The 21,970-nt window shown below is 39.3% G+C and overlaps 1 protein-coding gene across 2 annotated transcripts in view; it reads left to right on the forward strand.

Moving 5' to 3' along the window:
* The window catches only part of Dpy19l4 (dpy-19 like 4), a 62,460-nt gene extending 40,843 nt beyond the window's left edge, over positions 1 to 21,617 (forward strand). For both annotated transcript variants that reach the window (XM_069991085.1, XM_069991086.1), the window contains 6 exons: positions 1,730 to 1,850; positions 4,227 to 4,283; positions 4,839 to 4,921; positions 9,448 to 9,580; positions 13,625 to 13,783; positions 16,877 to 21,617. In XM_069991085.1, coding sequence (XP_069847186.1) covers positions 1,730 to 1,850; positions 4,227 to 4,283; positions 4,839 to 4,921; positions 9,448 to 9,580; positions 13,625 to 13,783; positions 16,877 to 17,041 — 718 coding nt within the window. In that variant the 3' untranslated portion in view covers positions 17,042 to 21,617. The remainder of the gene's footprint in view (positions 1 to 1,729; positions 1,851 to 4,226; positions 4,284 to 4,838; positions 4,922 to 9,447; positions 9,581 to 13,624; positions 13,784 to 16,876) is intronic.
* The last annotated feature ends 353 nt before the right edge of the window (positions 21,618 to 21,970 follow it).

Here is a 21,970-nt window from a genome sequence, read left to right on the forward strand (position 1 = left end):
TATTGGTGGTACTGGAGTTTTGAACTCAGGGCTCACTTTTTTTTTTTTTTTTTTTTTTGTCAGTCATAGGGCTTGAACTCTGGGCTGGGTGCTGTCCCTCAGCTCTTCAGCCCAAGGCTAGCACTTTACCACTCGAGCCACAGCACCACTTCTGGTTTTCTGGTGGTTTATTGGAGATAAGAGTTCAACAGCCTTTCCTGCCCGGGCTGGCTTTTACTGCAATCCTCAGATCTCAGCCTCCTGAGTAGCTAGGATTATAAATGTGAGCCACTGGTGTCCCGCAGGGCCCACTCTTAATAGAGTAGGTACTGTTCTATTGAGCCATTCCTCTAGCTCCTTTTTGTGCTACTTTTTTAAAAATTTCTTTGTATTATTGTTATTATAAAGGTGATATACAGCAGGTTACAGTCACATAAATCAGGTAATGAGTATATTTTCTTCTTTTTTTTTCTTTTGGTCATCATGGGGTTTGAACTCAGGGCCTGGGTGGCTATCCCTGAGATCTTTTGCTCAAGGCTAGCTTCTGATTTTCTGATGGCTAATTTGAGATACGACTTTCTTGTCTAAGCGGGGTGAACCTGATTCCCCAGATCTCAGCCCTCTGAATAGCTAGGATTACAGATGTGAGCTACTAGCATGTCACTTATCATAGATTTTTCATTTTTTTTTAACTTCAGAGTCCAATTAGCAATTTTTGGTGGTGATCACCTGTAATGCCAGTACTTAAGAGGCTGATGCTGAAAGATCATGCACATTTAAGACCTGTCCTGGCTGGGCACTGGTGGATCATGCCTATAATCCTAACTATGCAGGAGGCTAAAACCTGAGGATTGTTGTTTGAAGCCAGTGTGTACAGGAAAGTCCATGGGACTTTTATCTTCAGTTAACCACCAAAAATATGGAAGTAGAGCTGTGACTTAAAGGGTAGAGTGCTAGTCTTAAGCAAAAAAGATTAAACTCAGGCCTTGAGTTGAAGCCCTAGTACTTGCACAGAAGAATCCCCAAAACAAAAACAAAACTAAAGTAAAAACATATTCCATTTAAAACCTTTAAGTTGTGGGCTGGGAAGGTGGCTCAGTGGTAGAGCACTTGCCTTGCATGCATGAGGCCCTGGGTTTGATTCCTTAGCATCACATAAGCAAAAAGAAAAAAGCCAGAAGTGGTGCTGTGGCTCAAGTGATTAGAGTGCTAGCCTTGAGCTGAAGAGCTGAGGGATAGCGCCCAGTCCCAGAGTTCAGGCCCACAATGGGACCCAAAAAAAACCCAACAACAATTTGTGTATATAGAAATTAAATACATATTAGGAATTATAATGTACACATGCATATATATGTATGTGTATATGTATGCATACATATATGTGTATGTATGTATATGTATATAATCCAGGCTATATATGTTAGCCCCGATTGCTAGAAATAGTATTCCTATCTAAGAGAATTTAAAAGTTTTTTATGTTCTGCCAAATTGTTTTCTGAAAAAGCTGAGTACAGTTTTGTTACACCCTCTTCAATATAAATGTTTTAACCCATCCTCAATGTTTAACCCACATGTCTTTTTGATTATTTAATAACTAGATAGCAATCTGTTGCTGAAAATTTGAGGCTAAATAAGCTTTTTTCATTCTTCCTTTACATTTTGGTATTTTTTAGGGAGTTTAATTCAGTAGGGAGGAATCAGAAACATGAGGGCCATGGGATATGTGATACATGATTATTCTGTTTTCCAGCTTAAAATATATTTGGACTCCTTATGTGTGTATGCTAGCAGCATTTGGTGTATGTTCCCCTGAACTTTGGATGACAGTTTTCAAGTGGCTTCGGTTAAGAAGTATACATCCAGTATTGTTGGTGAGCTGTTATTTGCGTTTATTCAGTATAATATAAAATGCAAATAAATAGGAACTACACTAAATACTACTGAAATAGACTGAAAAAATACATAATGACTTACAGATAGAAAAAGAGATCCTTTTATAAACAACAAATAATTTTGGATTTATAATTAAAGGATTTCAATTGATACAAATAAAAACACGAAAGGTAAGCAATTGTGATGGCTCATAACTGTCTTCCTAACTACTTACGAGGCTGAAAATTCCAGATTAGCCCAATCAGAAAAGTGTGCAGGACTCTATCTCCATGGAAGAGAAGCTGAATGTGGTGGCATGTATCTGTATTCCCACTATTGACAGGAAGCCTAAAAGTATGTTGGTCATACTTAGGCACAGTCCCAAGACTCTGTCCTAAAAATAACCAGTGAAATCAGGCCTGATGCCTTGGGTTGAAACCACTAATACTGCCAAGATAAATAAGTCAATTAATTTAATTAAAATAATAAAAATGAGCCAGGTGCTGGTGGCTCACGCCTGTAATCCTAGCTACTCAGGAGGCTGAGATCTGAGGATCGTGGTTCAAAGCCAGCCCCAGCCCGGGCAGGAAAGTCCGTGAGACTCTTATCTCCAATAAACCACTAGAAAACCGAAAACTGGAAGTGGTGCTGTGACTCAAGCGGTAGAGCGCTGTCCTTGAGCTGAAGAGCACAGGGAAAGCGCCCATGCCCAGAGTTCAAGCCCCACGACTGACCAAAAAAAAAAAAATGTAAAAATGTAAATAAGTATGAGGTTGATAGAAATTAATTTTAATTTTTTCGGTTTTTTTAGACCATACTGGGGCTTAAACTCAAGATCCCACACTTGTTCTTTCTACCACTTGAGCCATGCCTCCGTTTTTTTTTTTGTTTGTTTTGGTTATAGGGCTTCAACTCAGGACCTGGACACTGTCCCTGAGTTCTTTTGCTTAAGCCTAGCGCTCTACCACTTTGAGCCACAGCCCCACTTCCAGTTTTCTGGTGGTTAATTGGACATAGAGTCTCATAGACTTTCCTGCTGGTTTCAAACTGCAATCCTCATATCTCAGCCTCCTGAGTAGCTAGGATTACAGGCATAAGCCGCTGGTGCCCAACTAGTATTTACTTTTATAATGGCAGCCTTGTATTTATTTATTTATTTTTTGCTGGTTCTAGGGCTTCTACTCAGGGCCTGGGCTCTATCCTTTAACCTCTCTGTGCTCAAGGCAAGCACTCTACCACTTGAGCCACAGTGCCACTTCCAGATTTTTCTGTTTATGTGGTACTGAAGAATTGAACCTAGGGCTTCATACATGCAAGACAAACACTCTACCACTGAACCACATTACCAGCTTCAGCTTTGTATTTATATAATAAATGTGTTAATTTCCCTCTATTTGCTGCTTCATATGTTGAGCAAGAGAGTGTGTGAGAGAGAGAGAGTGAGTTTGTCAATACAGGGATTTTTCAACTCAGGGCACTTGAGTCACTCCTCCAGAATTATTATTTATTTATTTATTTTTGTCAGTCGTGGGGCTTGAACTCGGGGCCTGAGCGCCGTCCCTCAGCTCTTCAGCTCAAAGCAAGTGCTCTACCTCTTGAACCACAGTACCGTTTCTGGTTTTCTGGTGGTTATTTGGAGATAAAGAGTCTCACGAAGTTTACTGCCCAGGCTGGCTTTGAACCTCGATCATCAGATCTCAGCTTCCTGAGTAGCTAGGATTACAGGTGTGAGCCACCAGTTCCCAGTGCCCTCCAGAATTATTATTATTATTATTATTATTATTATTTTGTCAGTAGTAGGGCTTGAACTCTGGGCCTGAGCACTGTCCCTCAGCTCTTCAGCTCAAGGGTAATGCTCTACCACTTGAGCTACAGCACCACTTCCGGTTTTCTGGTGGTTTATTGGAGATAAGAGTTTCACGGACTTTCCTGCCCCGGCTGGCTTTGAACCACAATCCTCAGATCCCAGCCTCCTGAGTAGCTAGGATTACAGGCGTGAGCCATCGGCACCCGGCTTTTTTTTTTTTTTTTTGGTCAGTCTTGGGGCCTGAACTCTGGGCCTGGGTGCTGTCCCTCAGCTCTTCAGCTTAAGGCTAGTGCTCTACCACTTGAGTCATAGCACCCCTTCCAGCTTTTTCTGCTTATGTGGTGCTGAGGAATTGAACCCAGGGTCTCATGCATGTAAGGCAAGCACTCTACCTCCGAGCCACCTTCCCAGCCCAGTGAACCTCTGCTGAAACCCGGGAACCAGAATTATATTTGAAACACGTAACTCTCACCTCATTTGATGAACTAGATGCCATGAGGATCTTCAATTGTTCATAGAATCAGTCCTCTAAAATAACTTGTCCTCATTTTTTTCTTTAATGCTTTAGGCTCTTTTTCTGAGCATGGTTGTACCTACTATAATTGGTCTCAATTTATGGAAAGAGGTAAGAAAACCAAGTTTTATATTACTGAAAAACACTAGCTATGATGTAATGATAAATTTACATATGAGGATAGGAAAGTTATTAAAACGTTATTTTAACCAAATAAGTTTTTCTTAGCAATGCTTCGGAAATGGCTGTGTAAATACATCTGAATATTTAAAAATATTTTGGTTACTCGAAAGTTTTAATAAGTCTTAATGATATAAATTTTTTGGCTTGCAATAATGTAGCCTGAAACTAATTGCTATAAACCTAAAACTTACCTGATCTGAAATTTATTTAATATGTGTATGTGGAAGATATACTGCTTAATTGGTTGCTAGTGATAAAATTATTTACTGATTCTAGGCAGTGAATTTTATTGTAATATAGATGATTTGAATTGAGAATAATGAGTAGGTCACTGAAGGGATAAAGAGACTCATGACATTCAAGTCAATGAGAACAGGGTTGTAATTTCATTTGTCTTTTGTTAGTTTTTAGAGCACCTGAACAGTTTTAAACTTTACAGTTACTTACCTACATACCCTTTGGGTATTTTGTTGTGCATTTCAGTTTTTTCCCAGATTAATGACAGAATTGACGGAACTACAGGAATTCTATGACCCAGATACAGTGGAGCTTATGACTTGGATAAAGTAAGAATTGAATTGCCCAAGACTATTAATAAGCTATTAACTTTCATTACATGGTACCCAAGGGATTGGGGGAAAATGAAAAATGTAATACTTTCCATTGTTCCCATATTCTGTGATTTTTAAGTATACTGTTTGCTTGGGCTTTGTCATTTTAGTATTTCTTTTTTTTTCTGCCAGTCCTGGGGCTTGAACTCAGGGCCTGGGCAATGTCCTTGAGCTTTTTTTGTTCAAGGCTATTGTTCTACCACTTGAGCCACAGTGCTGCTTCTGGCTTTTTCTGTGCAGTTTATTGGAGATACAAGTCTCTCGGACTTCACTGCCTGTACTGGCTTCAAACCGTGAGCCTCACATCTCTGTCTCCTGAGTAGCTAGGATTATAGGCATGGGTTACCAGTGCCCAGCCTTAATTTTCTAATTAAGTTTACTTCCATTTTAAAGTACAACATTGATAAGTATGAGGTTGGAGAGACCCACCCAACACTAGAAATATCAAATAGGGACAGGTACTCTTTTGTTGGTAGTAGGGCTTGAACTCAAGGTCTAGGTGCTATTCCCAAGTCCTTTCGCTGGAGGTTAGCACTCTACCAATTTGAAGTACAGCACCGTTTCTGGTTTTCTGGTGGTTGGAGAGGAGTCTCATGGACTGTACTGTCCGATCTGGCTTCAAACCATGACCCTCACATCTCAGCCTCCTGGGTAGGTAGGATTACAAGCATGAGCCACCAGTGCCTGGATCTCTTTTCTGTATATAGTCAAAAAGGATACTGTTCATTCTTGTGTTGGAGTTGCATGGGTAGTAAATTGCTGATCTTGGTAACCATAGGGTTTTTTGTTGTTTAATTTTTATTTGTTTGTTTGTTTATTTATTTATGTATGTGGATCCTGGGGCCTGAACTCTGGGCCTGGGTGCTCTTCACCTCAAGGCTATGCCCTACCACTTGAGCCAAAGTGCCACTTCTGGCTTTTTCTGCTTATGTGGTGCTGAGGGATCGAACCCAGGGCCTCATGCATGGGAGGCAAGCACTCTACCACTGAGCCAACTTCCCAGGCCCGGGGTTTTGATTTTAATGTCAAAGCAGAACAGGGGATCTGGTGCTGGGACCTCTGCAAGCAGAGAACTGGAATTGAGATTCCTTCACCATACAAATATGTAACCTAGAGATTTAAAAGGCCAAGGAAGGATCTAATAATAAAATATCCAAAGTAGCTGTGTCTTTCCTGGTCTAAACAGACCTACAGAGAAATTCTCTTTGTTAATTTGTATCATTGCACCTGAATTCACATTGGTTTGTAGTTTGAAATTATACTTTTTTTTAAACTAGGAAGCCTCAAGTCAAGAAACTGACATAAAAAGTGGTCTTTTTCCATTGGTTTATACCTGGCAATCACTGTCTTTGATTCTGGTATCCTGAATCTTGTATATATATTGATCTGATTTGGGGAAAGGAAGGGGAATAACAAAATGCTGAAACAAGAACAAAGGATGACCCATTGCAACAATGATACTCACAAGTCACTATGTTGGAAATGAACTCTACAACTTCCGGGGAGGGAAGGAGAAGTGCTGGAGGGAAAGTTTAGTGGGAGAAAAACAAAGGCATGGGTAACCATATTGACAAAAATGTGCTGATTACTCATGTAAGTGTAAGCCCTCTGTACAGCGTCTTTACAATAAAATCAAATAAAAAATAAAAATAACATAGAAAAAAGATTACCAAAGTTTTTAACTATACTCAAAAAAAAAATGGTTGTGGGTTGGCCTGGTAGATATGCTACTTTCTCAACTCAGGCTACACAGAATTCCTAAATAAATTTTCATGAGGTTGAGATCTAAAATTACAAACACAATGAGAAACTTCAACATAGCAAATATCAGCCATTATTTGTGATAAGCAGCTTAGACCCTTAGTAGTTTTTGTTAATGTATTGCTACAAAACTTTAGTGATTAAATATTATTTTTCACAGATCAGGGAATCAGCAGGTAGACACAGTGGGAATTCTTTCATCTTGAGCAGCAGCTCAGATGCTCCTAGAAAACCTGTCATGACTTCTTTTCACCAGTTTAGGATTGGCTAGATTTCAGCTGAAGGGGTCAGACTGATTTGCCCATGTGTCTAGGGGCAGGTTTGAAGGTCAAGCATATTTAAAGCTGTGCCTATATTGTGTTGGCTATTTTTCTGTTGATCAAAGCAAATTACATAAGTATAGTACTAGGAAAAGCTGTTATTACAGCGTGTGTGTGTGTGTGTGTGTGTGTGTGTGTGTGTGTGTGTGTGTGTGTGTGTGTGTGTAGACATGAAAATGGAATGAAACACGCAGACTTTGGAAATGAGCATAAAAGAAGAAACATGTTTCTGCAGTGAACAGTCAGTAGAGTAGATGCATAGAAATGAGTATTGCTTTTTCTTTTTTTTCCCCCTTTGGTCATGGGGCTTGAACCAGATCTGGGCCTGGGCTCTTCCCTGAGCTCTTCAGCTCAAGGCAAGCACTCTACCACTTGAGCCACAGTGCCACTTCCGATGAGTCTCATGGTCTTTCCTGTTCAGGCTGGCTCTGCACCATGATCTTCAGATCTCAGCTTCCTGAGTGTCTAGGATTACAGGTGTGAGCCACTGGCACCCAGCATAGTTGTTTGTTTGTTTGTTTGTTTTTAAAGAGGGCTTGTTACTAAAAAGACTTGTATATATAAAAATAATGTTCTACAGATCATCCATTAAAACTTTTTGTAACTTGTATTTACCATTGAGGAGTACTGATAATATAGCCTTCCTTCTGTTGTCAGTAACTAAAGAAGTTTCTGGTTTGTAGGCATAGTACAAGTAGTAGAGTGAGTATCTGCCTAATCCTGAGTTCAGATTCCATTACTAGGGGAAAAAAGTAAAAGAAGAAGTTATATGCTTTTGAAATTTATATGTTTTATATTTATATTTTACATGTATATTTTATTCATATGAAAATATTGTGGTAAATCACAAAGCACTATAAAACCAAGGCAGACAAATATTTGTGATTTACCATAATATTTTTAACATATAACAAAGGCCTAAACAAATGGATTTTGGACAAAAAAATTGGACATTTTTATCTGATGTATGATTTATTCTATCTTATGTCCATTTTCATTGAAAGCTTCCTGAGGACAGTGGCTAGGTTATATCTCTTCATTTCCAGAGCATGGCACTATCCATAGTACATAGTAGATGGGTGCTGAGTGTTGAACATATGAAGTGAATAAATAAAGGTAGAGCTGAGAAAATAGCTCAATGGTAGAACATTTGGTTTTTATGTCCAAGGCCATAGGTTTGATCTTCCTGTACTGCATTCATTGATAGACACTAGATGGATGGATGGATAGATAGATAGATAGATAGATAGATAGATAGATAGATAGATGCATTAGAACAATCCAGTGGAGTGTTTTTATAGTTTTCCCACATTCTAAACGTATTTTCTTTCTGGAAGTTTGTGCCATGATCCTGGCTTGAAAGACCATACGTATGTTATATAAATAGTCATGAGTGAATATAGGAAAGGAGCAGAAGAATAGATGGGTCTGGTAGGAGTTGAGTTGTGTTGGTTAATATTCACAAAAGATGATTTGAGAATTTATAGTATCACCACTGAACTAGCCAAAATAGTATATTCTTGTCTGTTAATTTACTGTGATTTTTAATGGCATTTACATGTTTAGATTTACTGGTTTCCTGTGCTCCTTTTTTTTATTACTCCCTTGCACAACTTCTTGAAAATAACATATTAAAATGATTTCTGTATTTTCACTCAAAATAATCGTGTGTGTGTGTGTGTGTGTGTGTGTGTGTGTGTGTGTGTGTGTGTGTGTGTGTGTGTGTGTGTGTGTGTGTGTGTGTGTGTGTGTGTGTGTGTGTGTGTGTGTGTGTGTGTGTGTGTGTGTGTGTGTGTGTGTCCTGAGTTTTGAACTTAGGCCCTGGGTCCTAACTCTGAGCCTTTTTGCTCAATGCTAGCGTTCTACCACGGAGCCATAGCACCACTTCTGGCTTTTTTTTTTTTTTTTGTAGTTAATTGGAGATAAGAATCTCACAGAGAGCTGGGAAGGTAGCTCAGTGGTAGAGTGCTTGCCTTGCATGCATGAAGCCCTGGGTTTGATTCCTCAGCACCACATAAGCAGAAAAAGCCAGGAGTGGCGTTGTGGCTCAAGTGGTAGAGTGCTAACCTTGAGCTGAAGAGCTGAGGGACAGCGCCCAGGCCCAGAGTTCAAGCCCCATGAATGACAAAAAAAAAAACAGAGTCTCACAGACTTTCTTGCCTGAACTAGCTTCAAACAGCAATCCTCAGATCTCAGCCTCCTGAGTAGCTCGGATTATAGGTGCAAGCCATTGGTACTAGGCTAAAATAATGTTTTTTAAGTGCATCCATAAATTAACTGAATGATTGAAACAGTGTATTTATTATACAGTGTAAGCTACCTGCTATTTCAGAATTGATGTAAATCATTGAGCTTAATAGTGTACTTGATTTTCATTGTGCATCTCTTGGTTCTTTGCAGAAGGCAAGCTCCAGTTGCAGCTGTGTTTGCAGGGAGTCCACAGTTAATGGGTGCAATTAAGTTGTGCACTGGATGGATGGTGACCAGCTTACCTCTTTACAATGACGATGATCTTCTCAAGAGAAATGAAAATGTAAGTCATATTGAGGACTACATTTAGTTCTTTTATAGCACTCTATCAATTTAGCATACTTCATGCTAATGCGTATGTTGCTAGTTAGGTAGGAATATCCAAACAGTTTTAGAAGAGCTGATTTACTTTGGTTTTAAAAGTTATATTATAAATTTACCAAAGGATGGGGCTGGGAAGGTAGCTTAGTGGTAGAGTGCTTGCCTTGCATGCATGAGGCCCTGGGTTTGATTCCTCAGTACCACATAAGCAGAAAATGCCAGAAGTGGCGCTGTGGCTCAAGTGGTAGAGCGCCAACCTTGAGCTGAAGAGCTAAGGGACAGCACCCAGGCCCACAGTTCAGGCCCTACAACCAACAAAAAAAAAAAAATTTACCGCCGGGCACTGGTGGCTCATGCCTGTAATCCTAGGTACTCAGGAGGCTGAGATCTGAGGATCACGGTTCAAAGCCAGCCCGGGCAGGAAAGTGTGAAAATCTTTGTTTGTTTTGTTTTTGGGTCCGGTTGTGGGCCTGAACTCTGGGCCTGGGCGCTGTCCCTCAGCTCTTCACCTCAAGGCTAGCGCTCTACCACTTGAGCCACGGCACCACTTCCGGCTTTTTTTTTCTGCTTTTGTGGTACTGAGGTATCAAACCCAGGGTCTCATGCATGCCAGGCAAGCACTCTACCACTGAGCCACCTTCCCAGCCCAAGTCTGTGAAAATCTTATCTCCAGTAAGACCACAGAAAACCCGAAGTGGCGCTGTAGCTCAAGTGGTAGAGTGCTAGCCTTGAGCTGAAGAGCTGAGGGACAGCGCCCAGGCCCACCACTAACCAAAAACAAATTTACCAAGAAAATCCAAAATTAAGTATTATTTTCTTTGTTTTAAATATCAATACTGGCTGGGTGCTGGTGGCTCACCCATGTAATCTAGCTACTTAGGAGGATGGGATCTGAGGATTGTGGTTTGAAGCCAGCCCAACCCAAGCAGGAAAGTCTATGAGACTCTTATTTCCAATTAACCACCAGAATACCAGAAGTGGTACTATGGCTTAAAGTGGTAGAATGGTAGTCTTGAGCAAAAGAGCTCAGGGACAGTACCCAAGCCCTGAATTCCTCATGACTGACCAAAAATACAAAACAAAACAAAAACCCACAACAAAATACCAATACTGGTCAGGTACTGGTGGCTCATGTCTATAATTCTAGCTGCTTAGCAGGCTGAGATCTAAGGATATCAGTTCGAAATCAGGCAGGAAAGTCTGTGAGACTTATCTCCAATTAAACATCATGAAATCTAGAAATGGAGCTGTGGCTTACGTTGGTAGAACACTAGCTAGCCTTGAGTGAAAAAGCTCAGGGACAGCACCCAGGCCCTGAGTTCAAGCCTAAAATTTGCATGAAAAAAAATGTAGGGGGGCTGGGAAGGTGGCTCAGTGGTAGAGTGCTTGCCTTGCATGCATGAGGTCCTCAGTTCGATTCCTCAGCACCACTTAAGCAGAAAAAGCCAGAAGTGGGGCTGAGGCTCAAGTGGTAGAGTGCTAGTCTACAGCTGAAGAGCTGAGGGACAGCGCCCAAGCCCAGAATTCAGGCCCCACAACCAACCCAAAAAAAAAAGAAAAATGTAGGTAGGTAGGTAGATGGATGGATGGATAGAGAGAGAGACAGACAGACAGACAGATCTGTATCTTAATAGTGTTCAGTATTGGTATGTTTCTGGGGAAAGCATTTAATTTTCCATAGTTATCAGGGGAACTGATGTATAGTATTTTAGAAAGGTAAACTTTACTTTGAAAACATATTTTTCTCAAATTTTGAAGTAATATATCTTGGTGTGCTTTGTCTCTCCAAGCTAAAATTCTGTTAATAGTTAAATGCTATCATTTAACTGGACATGTTGGTATGCCTATAATCCTAGCTACTTGGAAGATGGAGGCAGGAGAAATACAATTTCTTTGTATGTGTGTGTGTGAGTGAGCACACGTACACATGCACACCGGTACTATGGCTTGATCTCAGGCCTCATGCTTTCACTTAGCTTTTTTGGTCAAGACTAGCACCTACTACTTAAGCCATACCTCTGCTTCCAGTTTTATTCTGGTCAATTGGAAGTAAGAATCTCATGGAAGTGGCGCTGTGGCTCAAGCGGTAGAGCGCTCACCTTGGGCTGAAGAGCGCAGGTACAGTGCCAAGCCCAGAGTTCAAGCCCCACAACCAACAACAACAAAAAGAATCTCATGGATTTCTCTGCCTTGGCTTGACTTTGAGCCTAGATCCTCAGATCTTGGCCTTCTGACTATGTAGATTATAGGTGCTAGCCATCTTTTGTAGTTTAGGATTGTAATTCTAGGGTCAGACTAAGCAATTTAGTGTTTCAATTTAGTGGTAGAGTATTCACCTAACATTTACAAGACCCCAAATTTAATCCCCAGCACTACAAAATCAAAACAACTCTTTTTGTTGTTGTTGTTTTTCAGTGGTAGAGAATTTTCCTGGGCATAAGGCCTTCAGTTCTACACGTAGCACTTCATAAACAACCAAAGCAAATCTGGTGCTTGTGGCTCATGCCTATAATCCTAGCTACTCAGGAGACTGAGATGTGAGGATGGAGATTTGAAGCAAGCCTAGCAGGAAAAATCTGTCTCTTAACTCCAGGTAACTAAAAGACGCAAGTGGAGCTGTGGCTTAAAGTAGTAAAGTGCTAACCTTGAGCACAAAAACTCAGAGACAGTGTGCAGGCCCTGAGTTTAAGTTCTAGGACCAGCACATGCACATACATACACACAAGAACAGAACAAGGGCTGGGAAGGTGGCTCAGTGGTAGAGCGCTTGCTTTGCATGGTCAAGGCCCTGGGTTCGATTCCTCAGCACCACATAAGCAAAAAGAAAAAGCCGGAAGTGGCGCTTTGGCTCAAGTGGTAGAGCGCTAGCCTTGAGCTGAAGAGCTGAGGGACAGCGCCCAGGCCCAGAGTTCAGGCCCCACGACCGGACCCAAAAAAAAAAAAAAAAAAAAAAAAAACAGGACAAAAACAACAGCATTAAAAAAAAAAAAAAAAAGGAGCCGGGCGCTGGTGGCTCACGCCTGTAATCCTAGCTACTCAGGAGGCTGAGATCTGAGGATCGCGGTTCAAAGCCAGCCCGGGCAGGAGAGACCGTGAGACTCCTATCTCCAATAAACCACCAGAAAACCGGAAGTGGCGCTGTAGCTCAAGTGGTAGAGCGCTGGCCTTGAGCTGAAGAGCTGAGGGACAGCGCCCAGGCCCAGAGTTCAAGCCCCACGGCCGACAAAAAAAAAAAAATGGCAGACTAGAACTCAAGTATTCTAATGCTACTTTTAAATTTTTTTGTGCTAGTCTTGAGGCTTGAACTCAGGACCTGCGTGCTATCTGAATTTTTTTGCTCAAAGCTAGCACTCTACCACTTGAGCCACAACTCCATGTCTGGCTGTTCTTAGTTCTTTTTTTTTTTTTTTTCTTTTCTTAGTTCTTAATTGGAGATAAAATTCTCACAGATTTTCTTTTTTTTGGGGGGGGGTGGTGTCCAGTTGTGGGCCTGAACTCTGGGCCTGGGCGCTGTCCCTCAGCTCCTTAGCTCAAGGCTAGCACTCTACCACTTGAGCCACAGCGCCACTTCCGGCTTTTTTCTTTTTGCTTATGTGGTGCTGAGGAGTCGAACCCAGGGCCTCAGGCATGCAAGGCAAGCGCTCTATCACTGAGCCACCTTCCCAGCCCTTTCACAGATTTTCTTCCCCAGGCTGGCTTTGAACCATGATCCTCAGATCTCAGTCTTTTGAGTAGCTAGGATTATAGATGTGAGCAACCAGCACCTGACCAGAATAGGTACATTTGTAGACACATAGGAGATTATTGGTTACCTCCGATGGAAGAAGGCAGAGGGGTTGGATACAAGGTTTTTCTCTGGAGGTAATGTAAATGATGGAAAAATAATGGTGAATGCATAACTCTATAAATATAGTAAAAATCTAATAGATGAATTGGATGGTATGTAAATTGTATTTTAATGAACTTTTAATTTCATTGTCTTTTAAAATCAATTTTAATATTTCAGATATATCAAATCTATTCTAAGCGATCTGCTGAAGATATTTACAAAATACTGACATCCTACAAAGCTAACTACCTAATCATAGAAGACTCTATCTGCAATGAGATGGGAACCATGAGTGGTTGTAGAGTTAAAGATTTATTAGATGTTGCAAATGGCCATGTAAGTATCTGAAAAGTTACTTTAGACTTTAATTTTGGAACATAACTAATAATATAATTGAAGTTGGGCTCTGGTGACTAATTCCTGTAATTCTAGCTACTCAGGAGGCTGAGATCGGAGTGTCACGGTTCAAACTCAGCTGAGACAGACAAATCCCTGAGAGTTTTATCTCCAGTTTACCTGCAAAAAGCTGTTAGTAGAGAGGTAGTTCAAGTGGTAGAATGCCTGCAAAGTGAAAAATACAAGAGAGAGCACGAGGCCCTGAAGTACAAGCCCCTGTAGGAGCACTAGCATACACACAATAGATAGATAGACAGACAGATAGATAGACAGATAGATAGATAGATAGATAGATAGATAGATAGATAGATGCATATATATGCATATATTGTCTCTATATGTGAATGTGTTTTTGTGTGTATATAATGTATATATATATATATATATATATATACACATAAACATATATATATATTTTTTTTTTTGGTTAGTCATGGGGCTTGAACTCTGGGCCTGAGCACTGTCCCTGAGCTCTTCAGCTCAAGGCGAGCATTCTACCACTTGAGCCACAGAGCCACTTCCATTTTCAGTAGTTGATTGGAGATAAGAGTCCAGGCTGGCTTTGAACCATGATCCTCAGATCTCAGCCTCCTGAGTATCTAAGATTACAGGCGTGAGCCACCAGCACCAGGGTTATATATGTTTTTTTACAAAGAAAAAAATACATTTACCAATACCAAAATTCCTTATTAATTGTATATGCTTGTGTTGCGTTTTTCAATGTGCAAACATCTAGTCTTTTTTTTTTTAACAATGCTGGGACTGAATCTAGGGCCTAATGGGCATGCAAATATTCTACCACTGAGCTATACCCTCACCCAGTATTTATAAATAAAAGATGAATTAATTTGATTGGAATGATGATTTGATTGTAATAACCTAAAGGGCAGCTAGTTACAGTGTTATATTCTTATATTTTTTAAACTTATTTATTTGTTTTGTTAGTTTGGGCCTTGAACACACGGCCTGGGCACTGTTCCTGAGCCCTTCAGCTCAAAGCTAATGCTCCACCATTTGAGCTACAGCACCACTTCTGGTTTTCTGGTGGTTAAATGGAGATAAGAGTCTTAGCAGCCAGTGGCTCATGCCTGTAATCCTAGCTACTCAGGAGGCTGAGATCTGATCGTGGTTCAAAGCCAGCCTGGGTAGGAAAGGCCAAGAGACTCTCCAAGAAACCACCAGAAAACTGGAAGTGTCCACTGTGGCTCAAGTGGTAGAGTGTTCACCTTGAGCTGAAGAGCTAAGGGACAGTGCCCAGGCCCAGAGTTCAAGCCCCATGACCAACAAAAAATAAAAACAAAAACAAAAATAGTGTCTCAGGACTTTGCTGTCCAGGTTGGCTTTGAACCGTGGTCCTCAGATCTCAGCCTCCTGAGTAGCTAGGTTTATAGGTGTGAGCCAGCAGCTCTCAGCACAGTCACATTCTTACGTTGAGTAATCTTATGTAATTTGATTCATAGCTAGAAAAAATGATTTTACCAATTAACATAGGACATGTGCAATGAATCCTTATTATGCAGTGTGATCAGAGTGACTTCAGTTGTTAGGATATAGTTGGATGTTAATTTTTACATCAACTACAGCTTTTTGTTGTGGTTTAAAATATTTTATTTGTGCAGTAGGATCGGGTCAGATGTCTATATAGGATTTTCTTTGTATAAGACAGTCACACAGGGGCTGGGAAGGTGGCTCAGTGGTTGAGCGCTTGCCTTGCATGCCTGAGGCCCTGGGTTCGATTCCTCAGCACCACATAAGCAAAAAGAAAAAAGCCGGAAGAGGCGCTGTGGCTCAAGTTGATAGAGTGCTAGCCTTGAGCTGAAGAGCTGAGGGACAGCGCCCAGGCCCAGAGTTCGGGCCACACGACTGGACCCAAAAAAAAGAGGATCATGGTTCAAAGCCAGCCTGGGCAGGAAAGTTGGTGAGACTCTTTATCTCCAATAAACCACTCAAAAACCAGAAGTGGCACTGTGGCTCAAGCGGTAGAGTGCTCGCCTTGAGCTGAAGAGCGCAGGGACAGCACCCAGGCCCAGAGTTCAAGCCCCAGGATCGACCAAAAAAAAAAAGTCACATTTGTGCTTCAGACTAGTGCTCTACCACTTGAACCACAGCTCCATTTATGGCTATTTTGGTAGTTAATTGGATGTAAGAGTCTCATGGGCTTTTCTGCTGGGCTGGCTTTGAGCTGTGATTCTCAGATCTCAGCCTCCTGAGTGGGTGGGATTACAGTAATGAGCCATCTGTGCTTGGCCCCTCCTTTTAAAGTTGACTTTCTGATATCTTTGATAGATATTAAGATTCTATTTAGTATCTTATTACTTTATTCAAATGCTGTACTACTAAGGTACATATCCAGCAAGCATTTTACTGTTTTAAAAAGCCTGAAAGTGAGTTGAGTTGTCTTAGTTTATTTTAGGTAATTAGGTAATTATCAATCTATATTCAAGAGTAGGAATACAGAGTAGGATTATAATGTGTTCACTTTTCAGCCTTATCAAGTTCTGTGATTTGGTTTTTCAGAGGAAACAGTATCTGTAAATTAAGGGATTACATCTTTTAATAATTAGAAACATTTTGTACTTGTTTCTCAATCTGATAGAAACTTCAGGAGTTTAGTAGACATGATGACTTATGACAAGTCTTATATTTGCTAAAAAGTGTGAGGTGTTTTATAATTCATGTTTAGCAGTAATATAAAAATATATATATACATATGTATGGGCTTGGGCGCTGTCCCTCAGCTCTTCAGCTCAAACCGAGTTCTCTACCACTTGAGCCACAACACCACTTCTGGTTTCTAGTGGTTTACTGGAGATAAGAGTCGCACAGGCTTTCCTGCCGGGGCTGGCTTTGAACCATGATCCTCAGATCTCGGCCTCCTGAGTAGCTAGGATTACAGGCCACCAGTGCCTGGCAGCAGTAATATTTTTTCATGTCAAATGTATAAGGATTTGTACATTGGTTACTTGTACACGGGTTGCATTTTTCTCATTAATTTCAATAAACTTAAACATTGTATTTCTTTTCTTTTGATAGGTAGTTTGTGAAGAAGGTGACAAGTTAACCTACTCAAAATATGGACGGTTTTGTCACGAGGTCAAAATTAACTATTCTCCATATGTGAATTATTTCACTAGAGTATACTGGAACAGGTCCTACTTTGTATATAAAATCAACACTGTGATCTCCTTCCAATCTTGAAAAGCAACGAGCCTTCATTTCAAAGACTGAAGTTACTTGACTTAAATGTGATTTTCTTCTACCTATGTGGTCTCTGTTGCAGATCAGAGTTTGGACATTCAAAATGCTGCTGCTGCTTCTCTCTTGCTGTTAACCATGTCCAAGGTTTTGAGGGAAACAGAAAATCTAGAATTAACTTTCTCTGGTAAAATGTCAATTCTACTCTGCAATATTCCAGACAGTTCCTTCCTTACTATTACATGGTCTTTAAGATTTCTACAATGTTTCTCTATAATTCATTCAATCACAATACTGATCTTGAATATGTTCAAGTTCAAAATCTATTTCATATACATAATATTTAATACATATTTAATGTTATAATAGAAGGAAAGATCATTTTTTAAGCAAGTTTATGAAGGTACTTAATGGCTTTATAGCAATTAAAATTCTACAATAAACCAGTAATTTACACATTAGTTGAAAACATGACATTTAAATTAAAATAGAAATTATATAAAGGAAAGTGAGCTGGCTGCCTATGGCTCATACCTGTAATTCTAACTACTCAGGAGGCTGAGATCTGAGGATTGCAGTTGAAAGCCAGCTAGGGCAGGAAAGTCCATGAGACTCTTATCTCCAATTCACCACCAGAAAACCAGAAGTGGTACAGTGGTGCTGTGGTTCAGGTGGTAAAGTGCTTGCCTTGAGCTCAGGAACTCAGGGACAGTGACTAGTCTGAAAGTTCAAGACCCACGACCAACCAAAAAAAGAAAAGGAAAATGAGTTTTAAGTATATACATAAAGAGATATCCATAAGTTTTCATAAGACTGCTCTTATCATTTGCTGCTTATGTGAGACTTTCTTAGAAATAGTGCATGTTAATATATTTTATTACTTTATGACTTGATTGGCTTTTTTTCCCTTATGCCCATTAACTTTATTACAATTTCCTCATTATAAAACAGTAATTCTTGTTACCTCTATGTATGTATTTTCAAATGGTCATTTAAAAGAACGTTGAGGGGCTAGGAAGGTGGCTCAGTGGTAGAAGTCTTGCCTTGCATGCATGAGGCCCTGGGTTCGATTCCTCAGCACCACATACCCAAAAAGAAAAAAGCCAGAAGTGGTGCTGTGGCTCAAGAGGTAGAGTGCTAGCCTTGAGCTGAAGAGCTGAGGGACAGCGCTCAGGCCCAGAGTTCAGGCTCCACGACCGGACCCCAAAAAAAAAAAAGTGTAGGGTATATAGTATATTCCCATTTTCTATGGTAGTATTAAATAAAAAACCTTGTCAGAATCAGTACACTACAAAGAGGATCTGTTTCTGGAAGTATATGCAGATACAGTTAAACATATATCTGCAGGGGCTGGAGGTTTAGCCCAGCAGAAGGGCATCCGCCCTGCGCACGCAAGGCCCTGGGTTCGGTCCTCAGCCCTGGGAAAAAAAACAACAACAAAAAAAACATATATCTGCATACAGGTATGTTTGTTTTAAAATGCAGATTACATTATTTGTGAAACTGATACTGTGTCATTGTTAGAGCAAAGAAACAGTTACGTTTTCCATGCAAATTCATAGTACAAATGCTATGTTCTTTTAAGTATTTTCATATTCATAACCATTTATTAAAAGAAAAATAATTAATTTGACCTTTTAAAGAGATTCACAGTAGGTATAGTCTATAGATCATTTTCGTAAGATACATTTTAGTTTTATACACTGTTCAGTGAGCAGGTTTTTACGCTTTTCACTTGTTATTAGAGTATTATAAAAAAAATCACCTTCAGAACTCAAATTAATACTGTCTTTATTTTTTTAATTAAAAAAATTTTTGCTATGTGCTGGTGGCTCACACCTATACTCAGGAGGTTGACATCCTAGAATCAAGCTTTGTTGCTAGCCAGGACAGGAAAGTCTATGAGACTCTTATCTCTGATTAACCACCAAAATGCCAGAGTGGAGCTGTGGCTCAAGTTGTAGCCTTGAGCAAAAACCCTCAGGCACATGCTTATGCCCTGAGTTCAAATCCCAGGACTGGCACACAAAAAATTTTTTAAGTACATGATTTCTTAGAGTAACTCTAGGATACATATAACAATTTCATTATTATAAAACAGTAACTCTTATAACCTCTATGTATTTTTAAAAATATTTTTATTGTAGTTGTAAAGGTGATGTACAGAGGGGTTACAGTTATTTAAGTCAGGTGAAGAGTATATTTCTTTTTTCCAATGTCACTACTTCCCTTGTTCTCTCCCAGTTTTCTATGTATATATTTTTAAATGGTTATTTGGAGCTTAATTGTTTGATAGCAGAGTCATACAACTGATGCATTTGTTTCATTGGTTCTCATTTTGCTCTTTTATATAATTGTCTAATTAAAGAGAATTATAGTGTTTTCCAGATCGACTCTGTACATCTTAGTAATAAGCCACCAGTACTTAGCATTGAGTTTTATGAAACTATGACCATAGCTATCTGAGTACACAGTGAATAGTCACATGGTAGTACTTGTGATAAGAGCATGCAAAACAATGCAATTTAAATAAAACTCAGCTTGCATATTCAGAAAGAGAAGTAGACCATCCTATTTCTTATGTAGTATGAAACAATTGAATTTTATTGCTATATTAAGATCACGTGTTACTTTTGGTGATTTGGTGTGTTTTGTTTTTTGTTTACCATATTACTAAGCTGCTTCTACTTTTGTCAGCTTTTTCTTAAATAGTTTTGTAAATTTTTTAACTGAATTTTTAAGATAACTATTTTTTTATTCATCAGTGAAAGGGAAAAGTAAGCTTTATTCTGGAAGTGATGATCTTGGATATGAGAGATAGGGCTTATTTGCTTCTGTGTTACTATAGTTAAAAGTACTAGACAATTTTGAGTTAGAAGCATGTATTTCCTTACTTTTAGAGTAACAAATGATTAAGAATCTGCAAGTACCTATTATATTTGGTAACTTAACAGGTGTTAAGTTTAACAACAAAGATCTATTAAAGGAACGAAGTTTATGGATCTTGGGTGGAAGGACTTTCTCCAAAAGGAAAAAACCCAAAACAACGATAAAACATACTTTGCCCTTAATAGGCAAGTCCACTGAAATAAGTGCCTTACATTCTTTATTTCTGTATTCTTTAGTTTCTGTTTTCCCAAAAATATACATTTTCTTTTCCCTAATGAAATGTTAAATCTTTCTATGTTTATCAAGGAGTGGAACTGGCAGTATAGCTCAGTGGTAGACTACTTCCCTAGTATATCTGAAGCCCTAGGTTTGATCCTCAACAATACAATACTGTCAAAATAAAAAAGTCTCCCTATGCTATTTGTCACTACTAATTTCAATTCAGTAACAAATCTTTTTTAGCTTCCTAAACTAATTTAGCTTCCCAAATGCCAAATAGTCAACAAATGAAGCATACTTAATAAGTTATGTAATATTGACTTGATATCTGTCAGTATCTTGGTGCTTTTTGTTAGATTGGTATAGTTTTACAACCTAAGGAGTATGTGTTGTACTTCACTCATTTTTTTTCTAACTACTTTCTGTACATACAGATTTTTCTTCTTTTCAGGACATTTAACCCAAATCGTGAATGGCCTCAATGTTCTGACACTCCATTCCATATAGTCCACATTGATTCAAAGAATAGCAGAGATAGGAGCCAAAAGTGAGTTATAATTTGTGGCCAAAATGCTTAAAATAGATTCTTAGCCACACCAATGACTTGTGTCTGTAATCCTAGATATTAAGAAAGCTGAGATATGGGAATCATGATTTGAAGGCAGACTAGCCACAAAAATCCTTGAGATTCTTATCTCCAATTAGCTAGCAAAATACTGGACTATAGGCATAGCTCAAATAGTAGAGCACCAGCTGTGAGCAGAAAAAGCCAAGCAAGGGGCTAGGAAGGTGGCTCAGTGGTAGAGCACTTGCCTTGCAGGTATGAGGCCCTGGGTTTGATTCCTCAGCACCACATAAGCAAAAAGAAAAAGCCGGAAGTGGCGCTGTGGCTCAAGTGGTAGAGCGCTAGCCTTGAACTGAAGAGCTGAGGGACAGCGCTCAGGCCCAGAGTTCAGTCCCCACAACCGGACCCCAAAAAAAAAAAAAGAAAAAGCCAAGCAAAAGTACAAGGCCTTGAGTTCAAGCCCTGATACCAGCACTAAATAACAAGATTATTAAATTTTCTTAAATAGCTTTCTTAAGTTCCTTTATTTCAGAGAAATCAGTTTTTTCAGCCTCTTCTATTTTTGAACTATTAAAACATTTTTTATGTTTTGTGTGGATAAAAGTAGTGCCTCTTCAACTGGTGAGGTTGTGGATAGGCTGATCTTTGTCAAATTTATTTTTCATGCATGAATATTTAAAGGATATGTTGCAAACTATTCTCTGTATTTAAGAACCTTTTGATAAAACAGATAATAACTACTTTCTGATTTACATTTCAATGTATTTTCCATTTGTCCAGTTTTAAAAATGTATAGTCTCTCTTGTTGCTATTTGTAATTATTTTAGATCTCAGTATGTATTAAAATCATCCCTGAAAGTTGAAGTAAAATCAAATAATTTCTCATTGAAATTACTGTGTGTATAGTTAATACCTTAAATAAAATTAGATGTGAAAATTGCAAAGGAATACATAATATGACTCAAATTATTTTCTGTCAAGTAAAATTTCTGAACATTATATTTATTTGTTTCCATGATAAAAAGGACATATTGAAACAAGATTTGTTGAGTTTAGTATAAAGGTCTCCTTGCATAATAACCACTGTTTAAAATCTCTAGAATGTGCAACATCTTATTGTCAGTATGCATAATCCTATGTGTAGTTTTATGAGAAATTCATTTAACTTGTGACTACTGAGTATATTTAGTGAACTAGCAATATCACAAAGAAATATACATATCGGCCTGGGAAGGTGGCTCAGTGGTAGAGCACTTGCC

Source organism: Dipodomys merriami, unplaced genomic scaffold, assembly GCF_024711535.1.
Source record: "Dipodomys merriami isolate MVZ:Mamm:240054 unplaced genomic scaffold, mDipMer1.0.p SCAF_4, whole genome shotgun sequence".
In the NCBI taxonomy this organism is placed as follows: Eukaryota; Metazoa; Chordata; class Mammalia; order Rodentia; family Heteromyidae; genus Dipodomys; species Dipodomys merriami.